Source organism: Nesoenas mayeri, assembly GCF_963082525.1.
Source record: "Nesoenas mayeri genome assembly, chromosome: Z".
Lineage (NCBI taxonomy): Eukaryota > Metazoa > Chordata > Aves > Columbiformes > Columbidae > Nesoenas > Nesoenas mayeri.
The window spans coordinates 6,324,124-6,348,801 of NC_137542.1; the positions used below are offsets into that span (position 1 = coordinate 6,324,124).

The following is a 24,678-nucleotide window of genomic DNA, read 5'->3' on the forward strand; positions in this document are numbered from 1 at the left end:
AAGTTATTGCCCTAAGAAAATCGCAAGGGCAGATTCAACTCAATTTGGACATGAATGTTTAGCCAGTCATCTAAAATCGCTAAACAAAAATTTTGTTAAATTAAAAGGGCTCCTAATTCAGGAACAAAAATAGAAGTCTATTCAAATGCACTACAGAGTAGGTGAATATTCAGAGGAAAGGAGTAACATTCAGGGATACTGAAGCAGAATGCAGATTCCAAACAAATTACCTTTAATCTCTATTTTCATTTCGCTACTGATTTCCTAGTGAAATATCCTCTGGCAGGAGAAAACATACACAAATGTCTCACAAAAGCAGCCTGCTGAACTAGTGTAAAAAATGCAGCCTGGACATAAAGCGTGTTTGCCTCTCTTGAGACATCACCATCAGCCTCCACTGACCCCCAAATCACAGACACTGAGCCCCCAGCCAGGCCAGCGAGTTGGTCACATTAGTGCTGGTCACCTCTAGGTTTGGGGACAACTTTGGGCAACTCCTGCCAACTCTCCAGCCACCAGGAAGGAAAGTGGGTTGGTCTACACCAGCGGTTATTTGTAACACAACCTTCCTTCATGGAGAAGTGTCAGCTGTAGAGCAGGTCAATGAGCATGGCCCATCTGGAGCTTTTTTAATTGAAATGGGGAACTTCAAAGAATCTCAGTGTTCAGGTCTCAATGCTTCTCAAACCTCCCTGCATTTGTATAAATTGGTCTGGGAATCTCATTAAAACGTGTTCCCAAGAGGGAACTAGTGCTCACTTTCACAGTTCCTGGCTAGAGCCATTAGTCAAACAAAAACGACAAGTAAAAAAACTTGCTTGTCTTGTGTAAAGGATCAGGGGAGTATAACAAATCCTATACCAACTCTTTTCTTTCTTGGAACTAAGCATCTCAGATCCCTGATAGAAAGGGGGGACTCAGGAGGGTCTCAATGCATGCAGGGTTGATAGGCATGCCTGAAACAATTATTTCAATGATTCGATGATGTCCTGTATCTCTGACAGGAGGCTTAGATGCCCTCAAATTCAATCTTGAATTTGGGAACGCATGACCTGAAGAAGTACAGTTAAAATTAAGGTCTGCTTTCAAAGGCTTAGAAACAGCCTTCATGATACTTGCAATCTAGTTGTGTCAATTTACTCCTGTGAAGAGTAGTCCTGCTGGGATAAGCTACAGATTCAAAAGGATTAATTTCTTGATTATTGATTGGGATATTTTTTTCTTTCAGGCTCAGATTCATAAGGGAAAAGTTCTACAAAGCTTTTCCAGTACAGGGAATGAGATGTTATAACCCAGAAAATTACTGGAAGGCAAAATTACTGTAATTATTACTAATATCAATGTTTATGGCATCATACTGAATATCAACTAGAAAAAGACACACATTTTCGTTTTGATTTAGATATGGATATTTATGTACAAAGCCAGAAAGAAATACAAACTTTTTCAAAGGTTAGTTTGTATTCACAGATGCACTTTAAAGAATTTAGTACAGCATGACACAGAAGTGCATTACCCGGCTATTCACATAATGTATAATCCATGTCAGATACCGCTCAACTTTCACATAACATTCACCAGAGCAAGTAAATCGCTCTCTGCCTGCCCTCTCACAAGGGAAAAAAACAGAGTAATAATTTCCCTTACTAACCTCACCTAATTCTAATCTTTAGCAAATTCCATACCAAATCAGCTGCCACATTATTATTCCTCTGTTCAGACGCAGGGAAATACTCCCTGAACAGTACAACTGTTATCCTTGAATGGGGAACTATATTTGCATCAATCTGTGTGCAAAACAGTGAGAAAATACTGTATCTGATTAAAGCATAATGTATGTTTCTATATGGTTTCCCATTTCAGGGATCAATGGGATCTCACTGGGAGTGTATGCCTTCATTATTTTGCATAGTACCTCTCCAAGTCACATTATTCAGCTTAAGTGCTGAATGCACCTGGCAGCAGTATGTACAGCGACAGTGCCTCCTCTTGCCGCAGTCAGACAAATAACTACAGACACACGGACACACAAAAGTGAACGTGGGATCCGATCTCCCTGGTACCATTTGGCACAAGCTATGTCATTCCATTACTCCAATCAGTGCTTGTGCCAGAACAAACAAAACAAAAATACTGTGACAACAGGAGCTGGCACGTAGCTGGACTGACTGCGGAATAGCACCACTGGTCGTAACCTAAAATAAGTTACACAGCTGTCACCGAAGACTTTTCTTAAACTTTCTTATGCTGATTTTGCATTTTAAAATAAGCGGTCATCCTTAATCAATCTGTGCCTGATTTATCAGAATGGAAAGGCCTACACATGATCCACTGTGAAATCTGGATCTCTGTGAAACATGAATTATTACTTCTAGCTAATTTTCATCCACCTAATATTGTGACAGTAATCAAGCAGGGATAAAGTTTGTCAGACTGAGAGCTCACAAGACTCATCTGGCTCAACTTCAGTGCTTGCCCAGCTGTCAAGAGAGATGGCATTCTGTAAACCACAGCTGTAATTTACAAAAGTCCATTTATATTTGTTATTGCTCTTACAGTTATGGTACGTTATGGCAGACAAACTCCTACAGGACCTCTGAGCACTATTCATTTCAAGTGGCTCCTGAAGCTGACACTTTCACGTAAATCACTGGTTCTTAAAGCTGACACTTTCACATAAGTATTTCCACACTGTTTATCCTCAACTACATTCAGTTGCTCTGAAACGGAGGTTTGGCAGCTTTACACCAGAGGTGGTCAAAGAAAGTACAGAAAGGGCCTACAGTGTTTTATCCTAGGCAGTGCGCAAGAGTATTAAAATAGTGAGGTCAAAATAAATAGACATTTATAATATACAATAATTGCACGCTTTTCTCTGTACATATTTTCCATCACTAATGCATAACTTCTGCATATAATTAATGCACTAACACATAACTGACAATCAGTGGAAAGTAGCATAGAACTAACGTTTTATACAAAGTTTAAGAAAGGAACTTGATCCCTCCATAGACAGTGATGTGACCGCAGGAGCACCAATCCAGAACTCACAGACCATATTAGATGAGCTGCCAACAGTGGAAACTACTCAGAGTTAGTGCACAGAAGGGTCACCGGGAGATGCTTTTGAATGCACAGGAATATTTAAGTGCTTTGAAGGAAGACAGCGCTTGCATTTAGCAGCTGCAGCTAGCAGATTAATGGAGCAGGTTTTGCGCTCGCTTTGTTGAGAATCGGCTGCAGCTGCAAAGGACTGTCTGTTCGCTTCTGCAGACAGATTGTGAGAACTGTGGAAAAGCAGATGATAGCAGAAAACGGCCTGGTAAACAGGCTGATCACTCTTGCTAGACTAAAATAAAGGGAAATTTAAAATAAGATTGCTTCTCTGAATGGCTGGTGTGGATTTGTGAAAAGAGGAGCTGGTTTTATTTGCTGTGTATAAGAATGGATTTGCAGGTTAGTTGTTTGGGAGACCTTTTGAAAAGTTCTTTGATAGGGTACAAGCTGCAAAATGCGGCAGGTTCAGGAAAAATTCTCCTTCCTGAGCAATACTCAGGTAAATAAGCCAAAGGTAATTTAGCATCAGAGATATGTGAAGGAAATTAACTGAAAGGGGTAGTATATAAGTGATTCATTTTTGTGTAGATGCTTCAAAGCTTCAGGTAGTTAACTGCTCCTTTAAATCACTAAAGTCAGAGAGAATAAAACCATCTTTCCTCCTTGCTAGCATGGGGCAGAGCTTCCTATGTGCAAATCATGTTTGTCAGAAACACTCCCCCAAAGACCTTTCTTTCCCCCTACGTCTTTCTCACTCTCTCCTCTCCCTTTCATATGTGTTTTAAAAAACAAACGCTTATGCTAAAGAAGCCAGGCTCTCCTGCCAACCACAAGCCTCCATCCCACTCCCATCCTCTCCCATAATATGTCTCCTTGTTCTTGCGAAAGGCGGTACATTCTCTGCAGCGTGGATGGGCGCGCTGTAGGAGGAAGGCAGCTCTGAAGCATGCTGCACGCTGGAAATACTGACGTACCCCGTTCAGAACTGGATGACAGGGCTGCTGAAATAAAGCTGCTATGTTCGTGCGGGAACAACCCGTTTGTTTGGGTTTAAGTATTTGCTTCTTGTCTAACACTTCTATTCCGTGTTGGGAGGTTTTTGGTCTCTGGTGTGAGCTGGGGAAGAAATAAGCTTCTTGAAGCTCTTTCTGAATATCTGCTAAGAATATAAAAATATAAAGAGTATACGAGTTTAGATCCTGAATTTAAGTTTTTGTCAAAACAGCCTCCTTGAAGCCTATGTTAAATAGAATTGTTTCAAAACAAAATTATCAATTTAACATTAACTATTTTTCTTCAAGTTTTGCTAAGACATGCTTAGCAGAGAAGAAATGTATATGTTTGCTAAGCTTATGCAAGTACTTCTAACTTTATTCATTACTTAGAAAAACAACAGCATTATTTTGCTAATTTAGCTTCATCCATACAACTATTCAGAGAATTTAAGTTTGAATCTCTTCTAATCACAGAAAGCATCTTCATAGTTTATGAGTATTAACAAGTAGAGGACCTGCACGCAGAGCAAGAACACCAAAAGTTATTTTTCTTTAAAAATCGGTGCATGATGTGTTAATGATCCTGAGATAGTGCTCTGATTCTGTGCACAACAGACATAAATAAGAAGTTAAGGAGAGAAAAAAAAAAGTAATAATATGTTTGAAATAATTGTACAAAGATAAACCAGGGACATTTTCGAGTTCTACAATCCATAGATGAAGTAAATCATACAAATGGTTTTTATCTAGTTCTAGGGTTTGTGTGGGTGCTCTATAGATAATACTGTTGTTACGGTTTCTGTAACATCTGTAAGATTTTTGCAGCAAAATTACAGATGATTGGTATATTGGCAGAAGGTTCCTCTCCCACATCACTCCTTTCTTTGACACTAGCTATGTGACAAAGGATCTCAGAGAAGAGAAGGAAGTCACTCCTGAAGAGATGGGGCTCACTGAAGCTCCCTGCAGTTCCACTTAATGACTACCTAACTCTCATTGCAAAGCCAAAAGAAGAGCTTACAGGACATTCATTAGGATGGGATCATCAACATGCTGTAGGAACTTTTCCACACATAAAAGAGTCAGGCAGACATTGAAAGAGAGCTGCTAGATAACCTCTGTGTTGTTTATGGAAGCTGTCACTGATTCAAGCAGAAATCAACAGTTAATTTTCTAGGGGTATATGAATGGGGGGAAAGAAACAGCTCAAGTAACTGATGCCTCTGAGAAGGCATATGTTTGTGATTGCTTAGGGCTTATCTACCACTCTGAGAAGCACATAGGTGAACAGAAGTGCCAGGAGCAATGACAAGTAGTCATGAGAACAGGAAAATGATAATTCAGAATAAGTAAAGAATACTTGTCCATAAATCAACAATTCGAGTTTGCACTAGTTTATATCCAGTCATGAGAACTGGATGACTACTGGAGAAGGATGCTTGCATAACTTTGTTCTCTCCCCTTGCTGAAGAACAAGCTTCATTGCAATGAAAGAAAGCTGTAAGGCTGCAGAATAAAAATGGTTTTGACCTGTCAATTTCTATGACAGAATGCGCTAATATTATTACCCTATTTCAGTAAGTTGAGAAAGGAATGAAGGTGCGCAGCAACTTATCAATGGTGACAGAGAACAACTGCAGCAACCCATGAACCATCCAGCCATCCTTCACATCCCTCAAAGGACAAAAGACACGTAAAAGACACAACATTCTCTATTAATCCCTGTTGTGCATCTCATTCATGCAGGCACCACGCTGTGTGTCTGGGGTGCCTTATTTAACTTCCTTTACTTTCACTTCATATTTCCATTTACTTCTATCATGCTGTTAAAATAAACAAGTTTTATGCAAATTTTGTAGAAGAGAATAGACAAAAACAAGCTTAACATATTTAGAGATTAATATCTAACTAGACAGATCAACTAGACAATAGGACGAGTAGTACAGCTTGGCATCATAAAAGCAGCTACCTGTAAAATAACTGAAATTAATAGCAACAAAACCAGTGAGTTAAAAAGAACTGCTGAAGAGCACAAGGACCTCAACTCTCTTGGTTCAAATAACGATTCCATATATCCTGCAGGAGCTCTGCACACCGCAGAGCAATGCCATGGTGCGGAGCATGTCCTTTTTGGCAGTTCATAAGCTAGTGCAGGATATGGTGTGGTGGGACTACCGGTGCATGAGCTCTTCTTAGGGCCCTGCTAGCCCTACAGGTGCACCTCATGTTCATTCAGAAAACAAATGAACCCAACAGATGAGAAAAACTGTCAAGGTCCCTGACGCACAGCACCGATCCCCACAGAGCAGGGATGGAGCAGACCAAAAACGCTGCCAACATGCACTGTCCTGAGGCTGCATCCGAAGGGGAAAGCACAACAACATCTAAAACAGACCAAAATACCGAAAAGTCTTTCAATTTTGGCTTCCCATGAAGTCACCTGCGCTCAGGAAACCTGCAGGCAAGACCAACATATGCAGCGTTCCCCCCATTGCTTATAATAAGTAAAGCCATCACAGGCCCTGGGAGAGCTTGTCAGAGCTTTTCTTACTTATCAGTAAGTAACTTATCACTGCATGGTGACAGCCATTATAAAATGTTATGGCCAACATTCTCCACAGGAGATGATTAAGTATTCTTCATTTCTGGTTCTGTAGTGTGACTATAGAGCTTTCCAATGGGGTGGTTGACCTGCCTGCCTCCATGCATCCCTGAACACTCAGAATGGGAACACAAAAAGTTAAGATCATACTCTAGGAAAACAAAAACAGAACAAAACAGCCATAAGGCTTCAGGGAACAGCGAGAACAGAAGACATACAGATGACTCTTACCTCCTAATACTCTCCCACAACCTCCAACTGATTTAAACTCCTGAACCATTTCTAGCTTGCTGGTGTGGTAACTACTAATGACTTGCAGGTAGCTAGGTAAGTACTACTCACTTGCAGGTATCTGTCCACTTTTTGAAGCTGCTTAAGTTTCTTCCCTTCACAATGTCCCTCAGCAGAATGTCACGGGCCTTCTATTTGTTCCACAAACAACCACAAACTTGTTTTGAACCTTGGCCTCATGAAATTCATCTGATGCTTCCTAGCTCCTGCATCAGAAAAAGCAACAAATGCCTACTACTTCTCCCTGTGACATCCAAGATATTGCAGAACTTCCTCATCAACCCTTCAGGTCATTTCTTCTCTAAACTTCAAATGCACAGAAGCCATTTCATCATATTTCCACTTATCTTCAACTGCAAAGTCTCAACCTCCTCTAGTTCTTATCCCCTGTACACAGTCTACAATACCTGTGCAAATTCTGGATTTATACTGTGGAAGCACGATGGTCTTCTCTGCTTTGTTGTCTGTTCCTTTCCTAATAACTCCTGATGTTTGTTTACCTTTTTGGCTCCTGCTGAGCACTAAGATCATTTAATGGAACTATCTATTGTAAGCCTCAGACCTTACATAATTATGGTAACATACACATGAGGAAGAAATAAAATTTGAACTGCGTGACTCTGAAATTTTAATACCATCTCCATCATTATTAATTGCATCAAGTTACAAAACAGGTGATTCACCTGTTGAAGCTTCAATTTTCATATTGATTGCAGATGGACAGCCTTGCTCCAGCTCAGTCTCCTGAGACTCCCCATCACACACTTGTTAGATTTGCTGCAGAACCTTCTTACTATTTCTCTACATAACCCATGAGAATGACCTTTTATGCAGAATTAGCAACAGAAAAAAAGTACTTGAAAATACTAGGGATATTGTTTTTTTCCCTTTTTCGGCATCCTCACGCTTTGGTATTCCTTCAATTGATTGCATACTTGTAGATTTTATTTTCTCTCATACTTCAACACGAAAAATACTGAAAAGCTGTGCTTTCAGCAATATAAAAGCAGTAATTTTTAACTGAGTTTGTCCTAGTGAGAAAAGCAGTATTCTTTTTATTCTTACTGATTTTTTTAACAATTTGTAAATGTACTGGAATTAATTGATAGCGCAAAATGTGCTGCTGATTCATTGGCAATGTCTGATTCCAACGACAGAGGATATTAATAATTTCAGAAAAGATCTACTAAATATGTGTTTGTGACCGGTTCATAAAGCTCCTAACACTGAACATTACTCTCTGTGATCATCCAAAGATCACCGAAGCACTCAAGAGTAATAGGAGCTCTGATCCACCTTTATCCAGAAATCATTTTCTCATGAAGCCTGCTCACTCATCAAGCGAATGATCACAACTTTAGACACACTCAACACAAAGTTCACTGAAATCAGTGGTGACCATTTACTGACTTGCATAGAATTTCATGAGTGATTTTAAGACTAGGGTCTTCAAAGCAGTTTCTTGATATTCCAGCAGTTATGATGGAAAAGAAGCAGGTGTTAATTCACAGTTGGACTAAGCTTTGTCATAAATAATCAAAATTAACGTGGAGTTTGAGTGTGTCAATGAAAGGTGAAAGTGATTTTGTGGACTTTAAAAAAGTTGCTTATTTGTAACATGATCCAGCACAGGACTCTGTGGAAGGTATTAATATGTGAAAGGATACACAGCGAGACAGCAAGTGAATTCAAAAGTAAATCAATGCTTTAAGTTGCACTAGATACCTCCAGTTAGAGACAACATAGCTGCTTTCCAAGGAACATACAGTACACTCTTGCAATAATGTAGTTAAGTAAACTGCTCTTATGCGTACCAACCTTGGACATAAAAAGGCCCATTTTCAATATAAAATCTTAACTTGCAAATGAATACAAAAAAATAAAAACATGGAACATACAACCTAGATGTTCAGCAGATTTCACATATGTAAAATATTAATATTTCAGTAGTAGGCTGGACTAGAAATAATATTAAAGATGGAATACAGGAATTCAACTAATAGATGATTAACTGCAAATGTGGAGTGGTAAACATAATTCTGATTTATGCCAGCAAGAAAAGATATCATTGGTTTATAACACGATAGTTCAAAATCTCTCGGAATAGTCTGGCAATCTCTTTAGAGTCCGCGAAACAAAGGCACAAAGCTCACATGAGCTTCTTGAAGGTGTGTGGTACACTATGCAGTCCTTGTTTATTAGCTTTCCTATTTTGTTCTAAAAGATATTTTTGAACACGCTATCATAATTTTGTTTTTTCAAGTAGACACGGTGATGGTTGCTGGCAGTTCCCCAGCACAGGGTGATATGTATACACCCCAAAAGACAATTTTACTCTTTGGTGACATAAATTGCTTCATTAGCCAAAATTTCCAAACTGCCACAGCAGGAAATGCAACAGGGTGGGTGTACCTGAACAGTCTGTCTCAAGCTGTTTTAGCCATTTTTATGGGTCAATTTCAATTAAATGAGTTACATTAGAAATATTTCCATATTGGCCACATGACTGGAAGCCAAGGCTCCAATTATCTGTGAATGTTGCACTGCAACGTCCACAAAAAGGGCAGGATTCCAGACTCAAAACACCAGCAGATTAAAGTAACACATCAGTGGCTATTTAGCATTCAGATAAGCAAGTTCTTGGGAAATATTTGCCCCTTCAGACCTAGGTTTCCTTTTGCTATGCCTCTTTTTTTGCAGCACGTTTCTCTCACCTGGTGGACTCCCGTGCCCTGCTGCAGCTGTAGCAATAGCAAAAGCAGAAGCAGGAGACACCGAACAGTGGCTGTTATCAGCAGTTTGTACTGTAAAGGGAACAGAGAGAGAAAAGTTAACAGCTTCTACATACTTCTCATATTCTTCAAGTTAAGCAACAATAATACTTATAATCTTTGTTAATGTTTATACTTCATGAACATTTTATGTTTTCATTGCCAGAGGACTTTATAGTAAAGGAAATAAAAATATCATAATTATACCTGTGATTTAAGTTTTATTTCAAGGTTGGTGTCATTAATATTGCTACAGAAAAACATATCTAAGACATTGCAAAGGTGAGGAACAGGCAGTAACCAAACAGAAAATGGAAAAAAAAAAACCAAAACAACAAACAAAACCAGTAGTGTAGAAAATTAACCTAAACAAAAAATTGTGTAGGAAGACTAAGCATATTAACCAGCTTCCGATCACTAGATTCATGTATTTTCCCAGGTTACTCCCTAGGATGAGTACCATTTTGCACTATTTATCAAACTTTCTCTACATAGAGTCCTCTGAACATTGCTTCTGACTAGTACTCAGATAACATGGCACTGTTCCTCGCCGTTTGCAACCCTCAAATCTTGCCATCTCACCACAAACATGCTCAATAACAGAAGATTACTATTGGTTTAAAAATAAAGTGCCTCAGAAACTTATTAACATTTGAGAAGACTCTGCTCTGTTTTTGTTGTTTTAATGTCAGGCATGAAATAATTGCCTAGAAATCTGGCTTGAATGAGATGGCAGCATTTTAAACGTTCACGGATGTAGCTCACTGCTCTGTTAATGATTTCAAAGAGCCATGTGAGAGCTATTTGAGGAGCTCCAGCTCTCACTTTTCCTCTTCAGTTGAGCAGTTTATTCGAATTTTGGAACGAATAATGTGACACCATCTGTAAATGTTCAGTGCTATACAGAGAAACAGACACAGTCACTCCCCATTGACAATAATGGTTGTATATTTCATTTTCGTGCAGTGCCCAAAATATGTCCTCTTAGTAGCTGCAAAAAATCTGCCAGGTCTTGGGAGTTTTGTGAGAATAGGACTGACTCAATATTAATCCTTAACTTGGGCACATTCTGCTCGAGCTATTTAAGAACATTTCATCATACTGAAGTCCCTTGTTATACTATACAAATTAACTAGTGTAATTCACATAGTGTTTTTTTTTAATACGTGGGCAATAAGGAAAATACAAGCAAAACACATTCAAACATTATTATTTTCTAATATCCTGCAAAGATTAAAGCTACAGTATTTAAATTCTTTAAAGTGACTGACAGAGGCAGGAACCATCAGGTTCTTACCTCCTGGTTGACGATAGCGGAGATGACGTGGTGTTGAAGGGGATCTACACGGGGAAAGCTCTGTGGTGTCCACTGCTGAGCTGCTTTCAGGAATTGTCCGGTCCACTGATACAGATTCTAGAACTGCTGCTTTAAAAGAGAATAAATGTTAATACTGGGATGACCATTAATAATTTACAACTCTCTAACGTATATCATTACGTTATATTACAGTATATTGTTATGTTATACTATATTATACTATTAATATATACTATACTATACTATACTATACTATACTATACTATACTATACTATACTATACTATATTTAATTATAGTATATTAATTTATTATTAAATTATAAGTGTTCTTCGAAAATATCCAGACGCCATAGGAAACTACAGCATGGAGCTTTAATATTTGCTTTTTTAAAGCACAGAGTGCAGTCAGATCAGTTTGCCTTAGGTATGGAGTACCTCTGCAGAGATTATAGAATATGCAGGTGATTCAAGACTCTTAGTTTACAAACACCAAAACACAGAACATTTACTAATGATCAACTTTGAACAATACGAACTGTACTGCATTGATTAAAAAGAATATATATGTCAAAGAGGGATTCACTGAAAGGTCATGTTTAAAAAGTGTCCATTAATCATTAGCACTTAATACCGATGTTTCAATACAAACCTAATACCACGAAATGCAATCTAACACAGGGTTGGTTATGTTTAATCTGTGGTTTATAGTTTTTTTAAACAGTACTGCTTCTTGAACTTGCCATTAAATTTTTGAAATGAGAAGACTCAGCAATAATTATCCTTTGGACGGAGTTAAAGGACTAGGAAACTTTCGTAGCAATGACATAGCTACACAAAAGCTCATAAATAAAGAACTTGGTGAAAACCAGCAAGCTGACTGTTTTAAAAATAGCTTGGGTTAAGACTGCATTTTAACTCAGCAGAATATGCAGTGAAATGCACATGCCGTAACAATACTTGACCTCACAGTATTTAGATGAGGTAGGGAGAAGAATCCTTGTTGGATAACTATGTCTAATCAAAAACTGCCCAATAAAATGGCCAAAGAGCACTGGAGAGTAGATTACTCCATGGAGGAGTTCTACTAGAAGAATCAAAAAAAATGGCAGAAATTTTAAGCCCACAAAATATATCCTACATTTCATATGAATGACAACTGCATCTGAAGCCTAAGTATTGTATATATAAATGTGTATAAACAAAAGCTTTGGAAAACAAAAACTTCAAAAGCAAACAACGACTTTGGAAGTGGGTGAAGAAGGTGGAAATTCCAGAACGTAAATGGACAACATTCAAGAAGAACAACAACCACCTTAATAATATGTGCTGGGAAACAGAATTTGTACGGTTATATTTGATTTAGAGCAAGCCATAGCATTTTTACCGGGAATCTGGCAGTACTAGAGCAACAGTATTAGCTACAATGGAGTCGTGGCTCCTGATTAAATAGAACTAGCCTTCTTATCCAGAAATCTTCAGAAACAAAGAAATACATTACATATGTTAGGAAACATGCAGCTTATAATTTTTTTTAGTTTTCCTACTACCATTTCCTTTCTCCTTGTGACATTTCTTTTTAAGTTACTCCTCTTCCTCAACATGCTCTATGCAGGTGAGTGACAAAGGGACTTTCCCCTGCAGAACAGACATATCTAGTTGCAAATTCCTCCAAACTGAGTGCAAACTGTTCAGCAGGAAATCCCCAAAGGGACTGGAGACGCTGCACAGACAGCAATTTAGCATTTATATGAGGTTCTTGCCTAATTTCCTAATGCTCTTCATGCTGCTCAGATGACACATCCAGCTTTGACAGACCGGAATGTAAAATCTGAGTATCTCTGCAACAATGCCCAGTGCTAACACTGGGCCAGAGTAACCTATTCTTTACTAGTTTACTTTCCAGGGGAGAGCAGAAAACATTACACCTAACACCGCAGTGTACACTTCATTTTAATGCATGGCCTGTATGTTGGGACATGCTGTCCCATCACATTGATTACAATCTGGTTACAGTAGTTCACAAGAAGAATTTTTCCAATTCTACACGGTAAAGGTTGTATTTTACATATATGTAGTCTGTTATGCTATTCATTTAAAACATCCACATACAGAAATACAATTATTAACTGTAACAGCCAAACAGCATTTTATGAAAGCATAAAGCAAGGGCAAGCATAGACTCCTGTAATGTTAAGTTGGGAAGCTTGCCTGTTAAGAATTTTTTTTAAACAGTAGACTACATTCTGTGAAAACAATCCCTATGCATAATATAATGTCAGATTTTTTTACCTAGACACTTAATTCACCAGTAAGGAGTAGAAATGACACCTCAATCATATTTTTCTTAGTTTACGTTTTGTAATATTTTAATTCTTTTCTCTTGGTTTTTATCAGTTTTCACTGTTACAGTACTTTCAATTAAAACTGAGCTACATTTTGCTCAGATTTGCAGTTCAAATTCTTCAGACTGCACATCAGGCAAGATCAGGTAAGACCATTTCTAAATGTGAATTTTATGAATAAAATAGCATTTTAAAATTTACTCAACGACAACAAAAAAATTACTACATACTTCTATTTTAATCCATCCTGTAAGATTAGATCTACTTTATTTGCCATCCAAATACAATTATCCCATTCTAAAATCCCTAACATTCTGTGATTCTGTGTGATCCTGTGAAATGCCCACAGTGACGTTTATATCAACTGACTTTAGCCTTCTGAAAGTAGTACCTATTCCAAGGTGCCTTGCACAATCCATAGAGGAAAACAGGCTTTTGCACAGGAGTAATGAATCTAATTTAGACATCTACCTTCTGGATGGATAACGACCAGGTATTATAAATCTCACCAAAGTACCAAGTGCATCACATGAATTATAGCAATGAAATCTCTCTGGAAAACCAGCCCTGTTATGTAACATGTTAAAGCTGATATGTCTTTGCATCCCTACTTCTTTTTAACGTAATATTTTACTTCGTGTTGCAATGGTACAACTCCAAAATCTTTCACTCAGGAAACAAAACTGTCATCAAATATTTCCTTCTGCTGTTCTGCTTAACACTCTGCTGAAGTGAAAATTGACAAGGTCATTCTGCCATACCTACAAAGAAGCAAGAAAGCGGTGGAAACAGACAATACATCACAGCGTGCACTAGGGAAGAAACATCACAGAATCACAGATTCACAGAATGTCACAGGAAGGTGTCCAGGCGGGTTGGAATGTCTGCAGAGAAGGAGACTCCACAACCTCCCTGGGCAGCAGGGACCTCTTGTGTTCCAGTTTGAACCTATTACCCCTTGTCTTACCATTGTTTGTCACCGAGAAGAGCCTGGCTCCATCCTCCTGACACTCACCCTTTATATATTTGTAAACATTAATAAGGTCACTCCTCAGTCTCGTCTTCTCCAGCTCCAGAGCCCCAGCTCCCTCAGCCTTTCCTCACACGGGAGATGCTCCACTCCCTTCAGCATCTTTGCTGCCCTGCGCTGGACTCTCTCCAGCAGTTCCCTGTCCTGCTGGAACTGAGGGGCCACAACTGGACACAATATTCCAGATGTGGTCTCACCAGGGCAGAGCAGAGGTGCACGAGAACCTCTCTGACCTACTGACCACCCCCCTTCTAATATACCCCAGTACCATTGGTCTTCCTGGCCACAAGGGCACAGTGCTGGCTCATGGTCATCCTGCTGTCCCCCAGGACCCCCAGGTCCTGTTCCCCTACACTTCTCTCTAATAGGTCATTCCCCAACCTATACTGGAACCTGGGGTTGTTCCTGCCCAGATTCAAGACTCTACAATTGCCCTTGTTATATTCCATTACATTTTTCCCTGCCCAACTCTCCATCCTGTCCAGGTCTGTGGATGGCAGCACAGCCTTCTGGGGGGTCAACCACTCCTCCCAGGTAGGTGCCATCAGCAAGCTTGCTGACAGTGCACTCTATTCCCTCAACATCAGAGCATTTAGTTTCACAACACAGCTTATGGTGATCAGGAGGAAAAAGAAAAAAGACATGAGAAACAACTTCTCAGCAGTAATGTGGTAAAAGTCAAGCCTACCATATGGCTGGATGGGGCTCTGAGCTACCCGATCTGGGTGAAGATGTCCCTGCTTGTTGCAGGGGGGTTGCACTAGATGAGCTTTGATGGTCCCTTCCACCCCAAACTATTCTATGATTTATCAAAGTGACATTCAGTATTTCGTTGGTATATAATACCTCGTCGAATGCTTCTCCTCAGCTTGTTACAGAGGTCAACGCGAGGGTTCTCTAAGCTGTCCTCTATGGAGCCAGGGCTTTGCTCCGGAGAGGAGGGCCCTTTGCTAAGGTCCAGCGGTACTTTGCTACCCGTTGGTGGCGGGGAGGTGGCCGGGCTGTATGTCGAGGTAGGACTGCTTGCCACAGATGAAGTAGAGAGGTCAAGGGCACCAATCCTTGAATTCAGTGGTGAGGTCAACGACAGTTTTCGGGTTCTGACAGGTGAGGAAGTTCTGGACAGTGACAACGGAGGAGGGGAAGAAAACTTGCGACAGAGATGTGGTGACTTCCCATCAGCTAGGTACTCGCCTCTGTTGTTTTGACTGGTAGCAAAGAATAACTCCAAAGACCTGAGAGTAAGAAACAAAACAAAAGCAACATTTAATAACAAATGCTGAAAAGATGTAAGTGAAAACACACACATCCAATTTTGTGCAAATCTGCAGGTCACGGCGAAATCTGTAAGACACAATTCTCAAAGTCTGGGCAGCAAATTGAGACACACTTACCTAAAAACCTACATCCTAATTACAAAGGAAGAACTCCTTGATTATATCATTTATGTAAGAGGAAATAATGGTAAAAATATCTAACAACTAATTCTACAAGAAACCTATGATAGGGGGGAAAAGCCCCAGAGCTCACCTGACGGGAATGGAAGTGAATGGCCGTCTGTATATGTCTGAAAGTTTTTCTAGTACAACAGCTGCGGTGGTAAATATGCGGTAAGTATGCAGGAAGGTGTTCAGGAAATCAATACTCAGAAACCGCAAGTCTGTTAGCCGCTCCAAAAGGCGCTCGACGCTTGCATAACGGATTTGGGGTACTTTGCAGGAATTCAGTGTTTTGCTGAAGCAGATATCAATGTCATCTCTATGAAGACGAGCATCGGATCTACACAAAAAATAAATTTAGAGCATTTTACCAAAGAAGACGAGCGATTATGGTACAGTAGTGGTATCACTTTAGCTGGTCCTGTCAACAAAGAAGCAGCAAATATATATGCATTCTTGTATTTCATCAACACAAGAAAACTCTAAATCTGTGGTGATACCTGTTTCCATTCAGATACATTTTATGCCAGAACTAAAAGAATTTAAATCTTATTTTTGGAAATAACTAATATACATTTCACAGTCTAAGACACCATTAACGATGCTTAAATTTCTGAAATGGAACAGGAGGCAGATTTATCCACTTCTGTCTCTCTCAGGTCATTGTAGCCTGTAGTCCCATATCACTAGAAGCTCACTACAGAATAGTAATAGACTGACTGCAATTTTTTTTCTGTTGGGGTATAGCTTTATGTAAAAAAACTAGTGGACCCTAGCAAAAACCAGCAAAATTAACCCCTTAGATAAGCTTAAGGCTCACCTGTAAGGTAACACCTGCCCTCAGGCTCCAAGAACTACTTATTTTTAAAAAAAGGAAATGGAACAACATGAAGCACCTCAAATATCAACATAGAAATCACGGAGAGTCTTTGTTTCAGTGAAAAAAAAAATGGACTACTTGTTTGAACGTCGAAACAAAAATCAATCATTTACATAACCCTACTCATTATGCCTTTTTCCCCTCCCAAATTCTGTTTTGCTTGATTTTATCTAGTTGAAGGCTGAGTTTGTAAAAAAAATGTGATGGATACTAAGTAAAGCATCTTTCAATACTGCCTAATCTTTTAATTAAAAATTATTGGATTTTCTTAGAATACAGTGTGAAGGTATTCCACACAACTCCACACTACATTACATGAATGAAACAACAACAAAAAAAATCTTTCTTAAGCTGGGTCCTCAGCAAAGTGGCATTTAAAAAATTTTCATCCAAAGACGTGTGACTCTAAAAGTCAATGTGTGCTAAAAATCAGAAGAGTAAAACCTCAGAAAGAGAACACCCAATCTGTGTCTGTTGTTGAGCTCCTGTATGTTTGTCAGAATTAAGATTTGTCTTGATATTGGGATCAAGGCCTTGCGGTACTTTTCAAATTGAACACAGGATAGTGTATTTTTAACATTCAGCAGGGAACAGAACTCTTTGCACACTGGAGAGTTCCTGGAATTAAACCAAAGACAATAAAATACTTTCTTTCAAGGGACTAAAGGTATCTGCCCTAACAGAGTATTCACAGGCGTTATCTCTTTTTTTAATATCGAAACATACACAAAGAGAGTAGAGGCAACAACTGCAAAGGGGGTGTTGGCGAAACCTTCACGTATAGAGCACCTCCAAGAGAGAGAAATGGTCTAGTGATAGATAACAGTATGAAAGAAAATATTTTATTTCTACTCCATGTTCTATTCCTTAATATTTATATTGGATAACAGTAGGTAAAACTCATGTAAATACAGATCTGTAGAGGACCCAAGAGGTAAAACTATGTTAGTAATACTGAAAATTGCTGTCTACAAATAAAAATTACTTATTAAAATAAATGACACAATGAATCCAAGGGTGAAGAAGGTTTATAAATAATGAAGTTACCTTGATGTGATCAATTAAAATTCTGAGAATTTTTTTTTTTTCTCAGAAATAAGGGAAATAAAGAGAATAAGAATTTCGGCTAATACAACAAAATACCTTGGAAAATGATATTTGTCTGCAGTCACCTAAATTTTGAAGATATTTAAAAACATATTCAATAAAATCATGAGTTGTATGACAGAGAAAAATTAATACAGAATAAAATTATTCATCTGAAGCATAACTGAAGGCAACTTCATAAACAACAGAAAAATCTGAGCTGTGATCTTATACATTCCAATACTGTGAACTGAGAGTTTACTATTTTGAGCCATCTCTACCATTTCAAGAAGAAGATTTGAAAAGATATATTTCCGGATGTAGAATTAATTCAGTTCAGCAAAAATGGGGAAAAATATATCAAATTATTGTACTTTCCAAATACACTTTTTTAGGGTTTTTAAATTTTTGTTATTTTGTTCATTGGGAAAAAAAAATGCTGCACTTACTTGATCATATGTGGCACCGTGACTTTAGAGTTTTCTTCAAACACTATGGTCATTAAACCATTGCACCTTATATTATCAATGCACTGTGAAAATAAACATTGAAAATGGTTAAAATCAAAACACAGGGCAATGACACTTATTTCCACACTTTTCATATCACTGTAGGTCTAGAGCATAGCTTTTACAGGGTATGGACTGATTGGTACAAGGTATTTTCATAAATGCAAAGCAGTGGTGTGAGAATGATAGTGTCTTCTGCCTTCGATTCACACATTTACAAATCCACACACCTTTACCTGCACACTCAAGGTACTCAGCTCAGCATTCTTCTTCCCAATTTATTACGTATTTTGAGTTGGAAGTGAAATTTCCCTTGAAGTCCCTTTGAAACTGAACCAAATTAAGTATCTCTAGCTTTTCCTGAATGAGTGTTAAGCCTAAAAATCAATACTGCAATAAAGTGAGAGTACTTTAAACACAAACAGATACACTCACGCCTTAAGCTTTACACTGTGCAAAAAGACCAAAGAGAATTATAAACCATTTCTAGAAACACACTTGTAAAAGCTCAAGTGGTGCTGTTATTGTGAATCGTAGCTCTGAAGATGCTGCCCCAAGGAGTTCTTTGCAAATTCTTGTATAAAAGTTTTGGGATACATCTTAGAAGCTGGAAAGACACTCCTGGGGCATGGCCACAGCACATATTGCTTTAGAAATGACACAAGCTAGGGGTGCATATGCCGTTCTTCAAGACGCAAAGCAGCTCATTGTTGATGGTACACAGTGGTAGCTCAAAGCCATTTTTACACCATTATCTTCTGCTTTGTGCTTTTACATGGAGTTCAGATAATGAAGCAGCACAAGTCTTGCTCTTGGAAGTCAGCAGAGAGTCTGCCAGTGGATTGGGCTTATACAGTCTGCAACAAGCACCTGCTACATAACACTGCAGGACTCTTGGCTTTACAACACTTTCTAGTTTTATTCGTTAAGTGTCACACATGTTTGTATACAAAAACACTGTTTCCTCACGTCAATAAAATGGACACTCCAAAATTGTCATATACATTTACTTTGACTTTAAGAATGAAAATAGTCTGCTGGCTTTAGAACATCGCATAGCAAAATAATGACTGATGTTAGATTTGTCAAACAAGACAATCAGAGGCCTTTTCAGGTTTAAAATACATCCACTTAGCTATATGTTTAAAATATGATCTATATAGCTATATGTGTTTTTAAATTCAGGTATTTTAAGATTAGTTGAAAAGTGCAGTTGTTACAATCCACACTATGACTTTATCAAACTGTTACCTAAAAACAGAGAGAAAAACACATCCAATAAGAATATGTTTCCTCCACGTGAATTGTAAATGTCGCAAAGAAGTCCTTAGCACTAGATCATAAAACCACCTGAGGTAACTCAGTATTGTTGTTCTTAGCCTGCACAGGCTTAGTATTTACCACCTCCCTGACAGATATTATCATTCTAGATAAAGAATGAGTATAATGGTGATCTTGGGCCAAAAGACAACAAGCTCAGATGAGAAGAGAGAAGGCTTCCTCAGCATCAACAAAATCCATGCATTTTTCATAAGTATTACATAGTTTGTATGAAAGGAATATAAATTTGAGAAGCCTCAACTAGGAATATATAGACAAACATCACTTGTCATTTGCATATATAATTTAATAAGATGCATAATTCTGGACACCAACACTAATGCTGTGAGTGACAGCAACTACATGTATTCTTTTTCCACTTACAAAGATAGGAGAACACGTATTTACTAAAGAAATACTTAATGCACCCTTTTTGTTCTCATAGTTTCTATGTTCTCCTTGAGGGTTTTAGCCAGGATTAAAAAGAAAAAAATGCTTCTAAGCAAGCAATTCAGCAATTTTTTACAGCAAGGTTTCTGCTGGCAATGGGCTTAGTCAAAAACAGCACTTGGTTTTCAAGAGACAAGTGGTCTCAAAATTGTTTAGAAGTTCTCATGTATTATCCAGAGTTTCACCCCAAATTTCTTTGTCCAGCAAAACACTCAGAGAATGCTTCTGGTGTTAACTTTCTTCTTTCTTGCTGTCCAGATTGAGCATAAGCACTAAGTCAACTGAATCGATTGCTCCTTGTAAACAGTGATACCAATTCATGTCCCAGATGTCTGTGCAGTCTGCACAGCATCTTGAACCCCTTGTTATTCGTTTTCTTTTTCCTTGTAAGCTGCTGCTTATCCCATCAGCATCTCTGGCTTCCCTTCCTTCGTAAGGCTGGAGAAGCTTTTTCAGCCTCACAATGCTAAGAGATCTCACTTTTCTCAGATTTTCACTTACAAGTTTTGTGGCTTTAAAAAAGTTAGTTAAAAAAAGAAAGGAAATCAGAACATTTATTTATAAGCAATTTTTACTCATTGCAATGATAATTCATCTGGAGGTGTGGCCAGCAATGGTAGCATCTTTAGAAATTCCACACTGATATGGATCTAATCAACTATTTCTCCTGAAATTAATACAGGATAGGACTCAAATTCAGAACTATGAGAAATCTATCTACTAGTTGGTTGCATGCAGAGCATATAGCAATAGCCTAAATTAAGATCTGGTTATTTCAAAGTTCAGATTTTTCACAGTGTATTCAACTTCTTTCCACAAATAGATTCTGATAAAAGTTTGTCTGCTGTATTTCTAGCCAAAAGGAGTCAAAAACCAAAAGGTTTACCCCTGACAATTTTCTTCATGCACAATAAAGCCAGTTCCTACAGACTGTCAGAGTGCTTAGTAATTATTTATAATGCTTTTTTAGTATTCTTTTGATGGAAAAGAGTTTATCTCATTTCCTCACTGCATGGAATATGATATTTATGTGATATGGTATTGTTTTCGCTGTCAGGATTCTCAGCTGTTTTTTCATCTGTATGAAAGTTATGAATAAAAACATACTACCCTTCTTCAATTAAAATATGTATCTGTATGGGCTCTCCTTAAACATAAAAATGGCTACGATTAGGTTAATGCTTGTAAACTGACAATTTTGGTTGTTATATCACATCTCTCTGATTGAGAAACACATATCACTGGTGGCTCAAATGCAAAGACAAAATTTCGAGGAGAATAGGTAACACTAAGGGTTTCTCGTATACATCACAGCAAATCAACATCCCTCTCTTAGATTAGTTTTCAGAAACACAGAATAAACTAAGATTTCAATACAAACAAGCTAAAGAATGCATTAAGTTACCTGACTTATATCACTTGTCCATGCAGCTTTCTCCTGTCGTGATGGGGCTAAAAGGACAACAGTAAAAGGAGGAGCATCTGTAGGTTCAACTACGAGCTTGAAGTCAAGGTGTCCAAACACCTGTCCAGAACCTTTTGCTTTAGGCAGAATGGGGAAGAAAAGTCAGAATGTGAGATTTCAGACTGTAAAGCAAAGAAGATAATGGTGTAATTTAAAATGGAAGTTAGTTTAAAACATCTGTCTGACAGAGTAAATCCAATTGGGGATCCAAAACCAGTTGTGCTTTTCACATACACCACATACAAAAAAAGTTACAAACATGCAATAGCAGGAGTTGCTATAAATTTAAAGATGCCAAATGAGGCTAAATTCCTCCTAATGCTTCTATACTGATATATTCCCAGCATACTAGAAGTATCACTGAAATTAATGAAACTACTTCCACAATGCATATGCAAAACTTGCCTAAGACTGTTAGACAGAGGCCAGAATGAGTAACAATAAAATCAGCTTGGGAATGTGTTTTGTTATTTCATTTGAACAAGCTTGCAGTCAAGATTTATAGGCAGGCCAAGACAAAAACTTTCCACTAATTCTGCCAACTCACTCAACCCCTATGTATTTAAAAAAACAATTATCTGCTGCTTGTTTTAAGGCACAATTTTTCTTTCCAAGATCTTCAGGGTGAACTTTTATACAAAAGTCAGCAAATAATTTGTCACATTCCTTCAGTCAGTCTACTTGAAAATCCTATGTGGGATGTCAACAACAAGAACAAAAGTAAGAAAACAAACCCTTATGCAAGCCAGCATGTCCATTATTAAAACAACTAACGCTGTATTCCTCTGGTTTCATGAAAGTGGAAAACATATCAACTTGCTCTTACAAAAATAAACAAAGAGTATCAATTTTAAGAAACTAGAAACTGTAATTACTACAAACAGCTGAATGTAACTTACAATCATCATCACTCGCATCTGTCTCCTCAATCAGAGTGCACTCTATTAAAGACAGAACACCTCCCGTCTACGAAAACAAAGCACATTTTTCACAAATTTTGACATTTTTTCGCATTTGTCATTGCAATTTTTTTAAACTTTGCTATACCTTACTCTAAGATTTTACATTACTCAGAGCTCTTACAAACGTACATCAATTTCCTGATGAAAATTTTTCCTCTAGGAACTAAATCCAAGCAGATTAAATATGACATTTTTCTTAAGCCAACAAATCTATAATATTCTCAAATGTACACAATTTCTTTCATTTTTACCACACCATAATTTATCTCACAGGCTTGTTCACAAGTTTGAAAAAGGGTAACTAGAATTTCATCTTCCCTGAATTTAAATCAAATATATACATGATTGTTTAAAGGTTCAGTTATATTCTATTTACTTTGCAAAATACTTTAACTATTTAAGGCCTGCAAAGTAGGAAAGCATACAAGCATTCTTAATAACCTCTCAGAAATGCCTTTGTCAAATTAAAACTCTATTTAACATAAGGCAATTTGTAAACTACCAACATTTTTTCATTCACAAGCCAACATTATGAAAGCCTGATTCTCAACAAATAAAACTGGAGTGTTCTTAGAAGAGCTTTCAGTTTAAAAGAATGTGCTGTTCAGGAAAACAGAACTGACTTTTAAAATTAATTTTATTAGACCTCTGGAAAATATTCTTTGGTAATTCCATGAATATTGTACTGGCTGATTTATGCACTGAAAACTGAGTTACATTCAGTGCTAGCTTATACAAATAGACATGGTGATGTCTTGTTTCTGATCCTAGCTTATTAGAATTACATGGTTGTAGAAAAGAAATTGTAGAAAGTAAGAACTCTGTCTGAATTCTGTTGTTTGCAATGAGAAGACAAAGTTACTAACTGTGCATCACCTCACTTCTACTTATAACAACATGTATAAATCTCAGGTTAAAGCCATAAAATAATGAAGTGTTGAAATTTCACTGAAGCTGTGTTTTAATTTTGTAAATTGAGTCATAATGTAAAGTCTATACCTTGAGAAGATGCAGTTTTCCTCCTGAACTTCTTGTACATATTAAAAAATGTTTTGTAAATAAGAAGCACTGCCTTTCTCCTTCTTTCTTCAAAGATAATGATCCCAGGCGAACTTTACTCAGTTTTCCTCTCTCAACTGAGGGGACTTGAATGAGGGAACCTGAGAATAAAGATTCAAAAGTTAGTATGCTGTAGTAATATTTAGTAGGCAGTGTTTAAAGTGTTAATGCATTCAATATTATGATATTAATTAATGCAACTTTTCATTCTCTTAGGCTTCAATATGCATCAGCATCTATTTTAAGCACAAGTTGATGACCTGTTTTGTGTAAGTTCACTTTGTTTTTCACAATAAATGGACTCAAGCAAATACAATCTAGACTAATGCATATGTACATGGAAGATTAGATCTTGGGCAAATTCTTAAGTAATTAAAACACCCTAATAGCGCATTGATCAGAAAATGAAGCTGAACAGCAAATTGTACTTTTGACAGCTGCTAGACTTGCAAAAGATACATTACTTACAAGCCAAAGAGAGAGAGGATGAAAATAACAAGTTTTTGAAGGAAAAGAGTTTGTGTATGTGTGCGCCTATGTGCAAGGGAGATTGAAATGAGGTACATTTTTTCTCTTATCTTATACTGCATAATTTTCAGTGCTCCACAGCTCATCTGAAATGTGTTACCAGCAAAACACTTCTGAACTAAATTGAACCTGGTTACGCAAGTCTGAATTTGTGCTCTGCAGAACGCCAGGCTGGGGACAGCTTTGCTTCTCAGCTGTTTCATACCTCAAAACCAGTTCCTGACCAACTTTTCCAGATTGATATCACCATGTGTATTACTTCCGAATTTGGATCCCGAGTTAAATTTGGTGGCGAAGTGCAATTCTTCTATATATCAAAGCGGAAGATTTTATGATACAAGTTGCTGTTGCCAGGCAGGGAAGCCAAGAGATCTCCTGATCTCATTTCCACACATCTGTCCTCACTATCGCCCTTGTACTGCCTCTCATTCCAACATTAGCTAGCTAACAGAGCTAAACCAGAAAGAAACTAATGCAAAAAAAAAAAAAAATTGCTGACTCAGCTTCCTGGTATCCCTCACTGCAAGGTCAAAAAAGCACCAGTGATGATGGAAACGAAGTACCGGCAGCAGA

The 24,678-nt window shown here is 37.8% G+C and overlaps 1 protein-coding gene across 1 annotated transcript in view; it reads right to left on the minus strand.

Moving 5' to 3' along the window:
* Window positions 1-24,678, minus strand: part of RASGRF2 (Ras protein specific guanine nucleotide releasing factor 2) — a gene marked incomplete at both ends in the record, with an annotated part of 125,256 nt that overhangs the window by 38,342 nt on the left and 62,236 nt on the right. Inside the window, 8 exons of the mRNA XM_080362400.1 lie at window positions 9,660-9,749; window positions 11,014-11,139; window positions 15,254-15,642; window positions 15,938-16,186; window positions 18,262-18,344; window positions 21,497-21,633; window positions 22,456-22,522; window positions 23,518-23,678. Of these exons, the coding sequence (XP_080218526.1) occupies window positions 9,660-9,749; window positions 11,014-11,139; window positions 15,254-15,642; window positions 15,938-16,186; window positions 18,262-18,344; window positions 21,497-21,633; window positions 22,456-22,522; window positions 23,518-23,678 (1,302 nt within the window). The remainder of the gene's footprint in view (window positions 1-9,659; window positions 9,750-11,013; window positions 11,140-15,253; window positions 15,643-15,937; window positions 16,187-18,261; window positions 18,345-21,496; window positions 21,634-22,455; window positions 22,523-23,517; window positions 23,679-24,678) is intronic.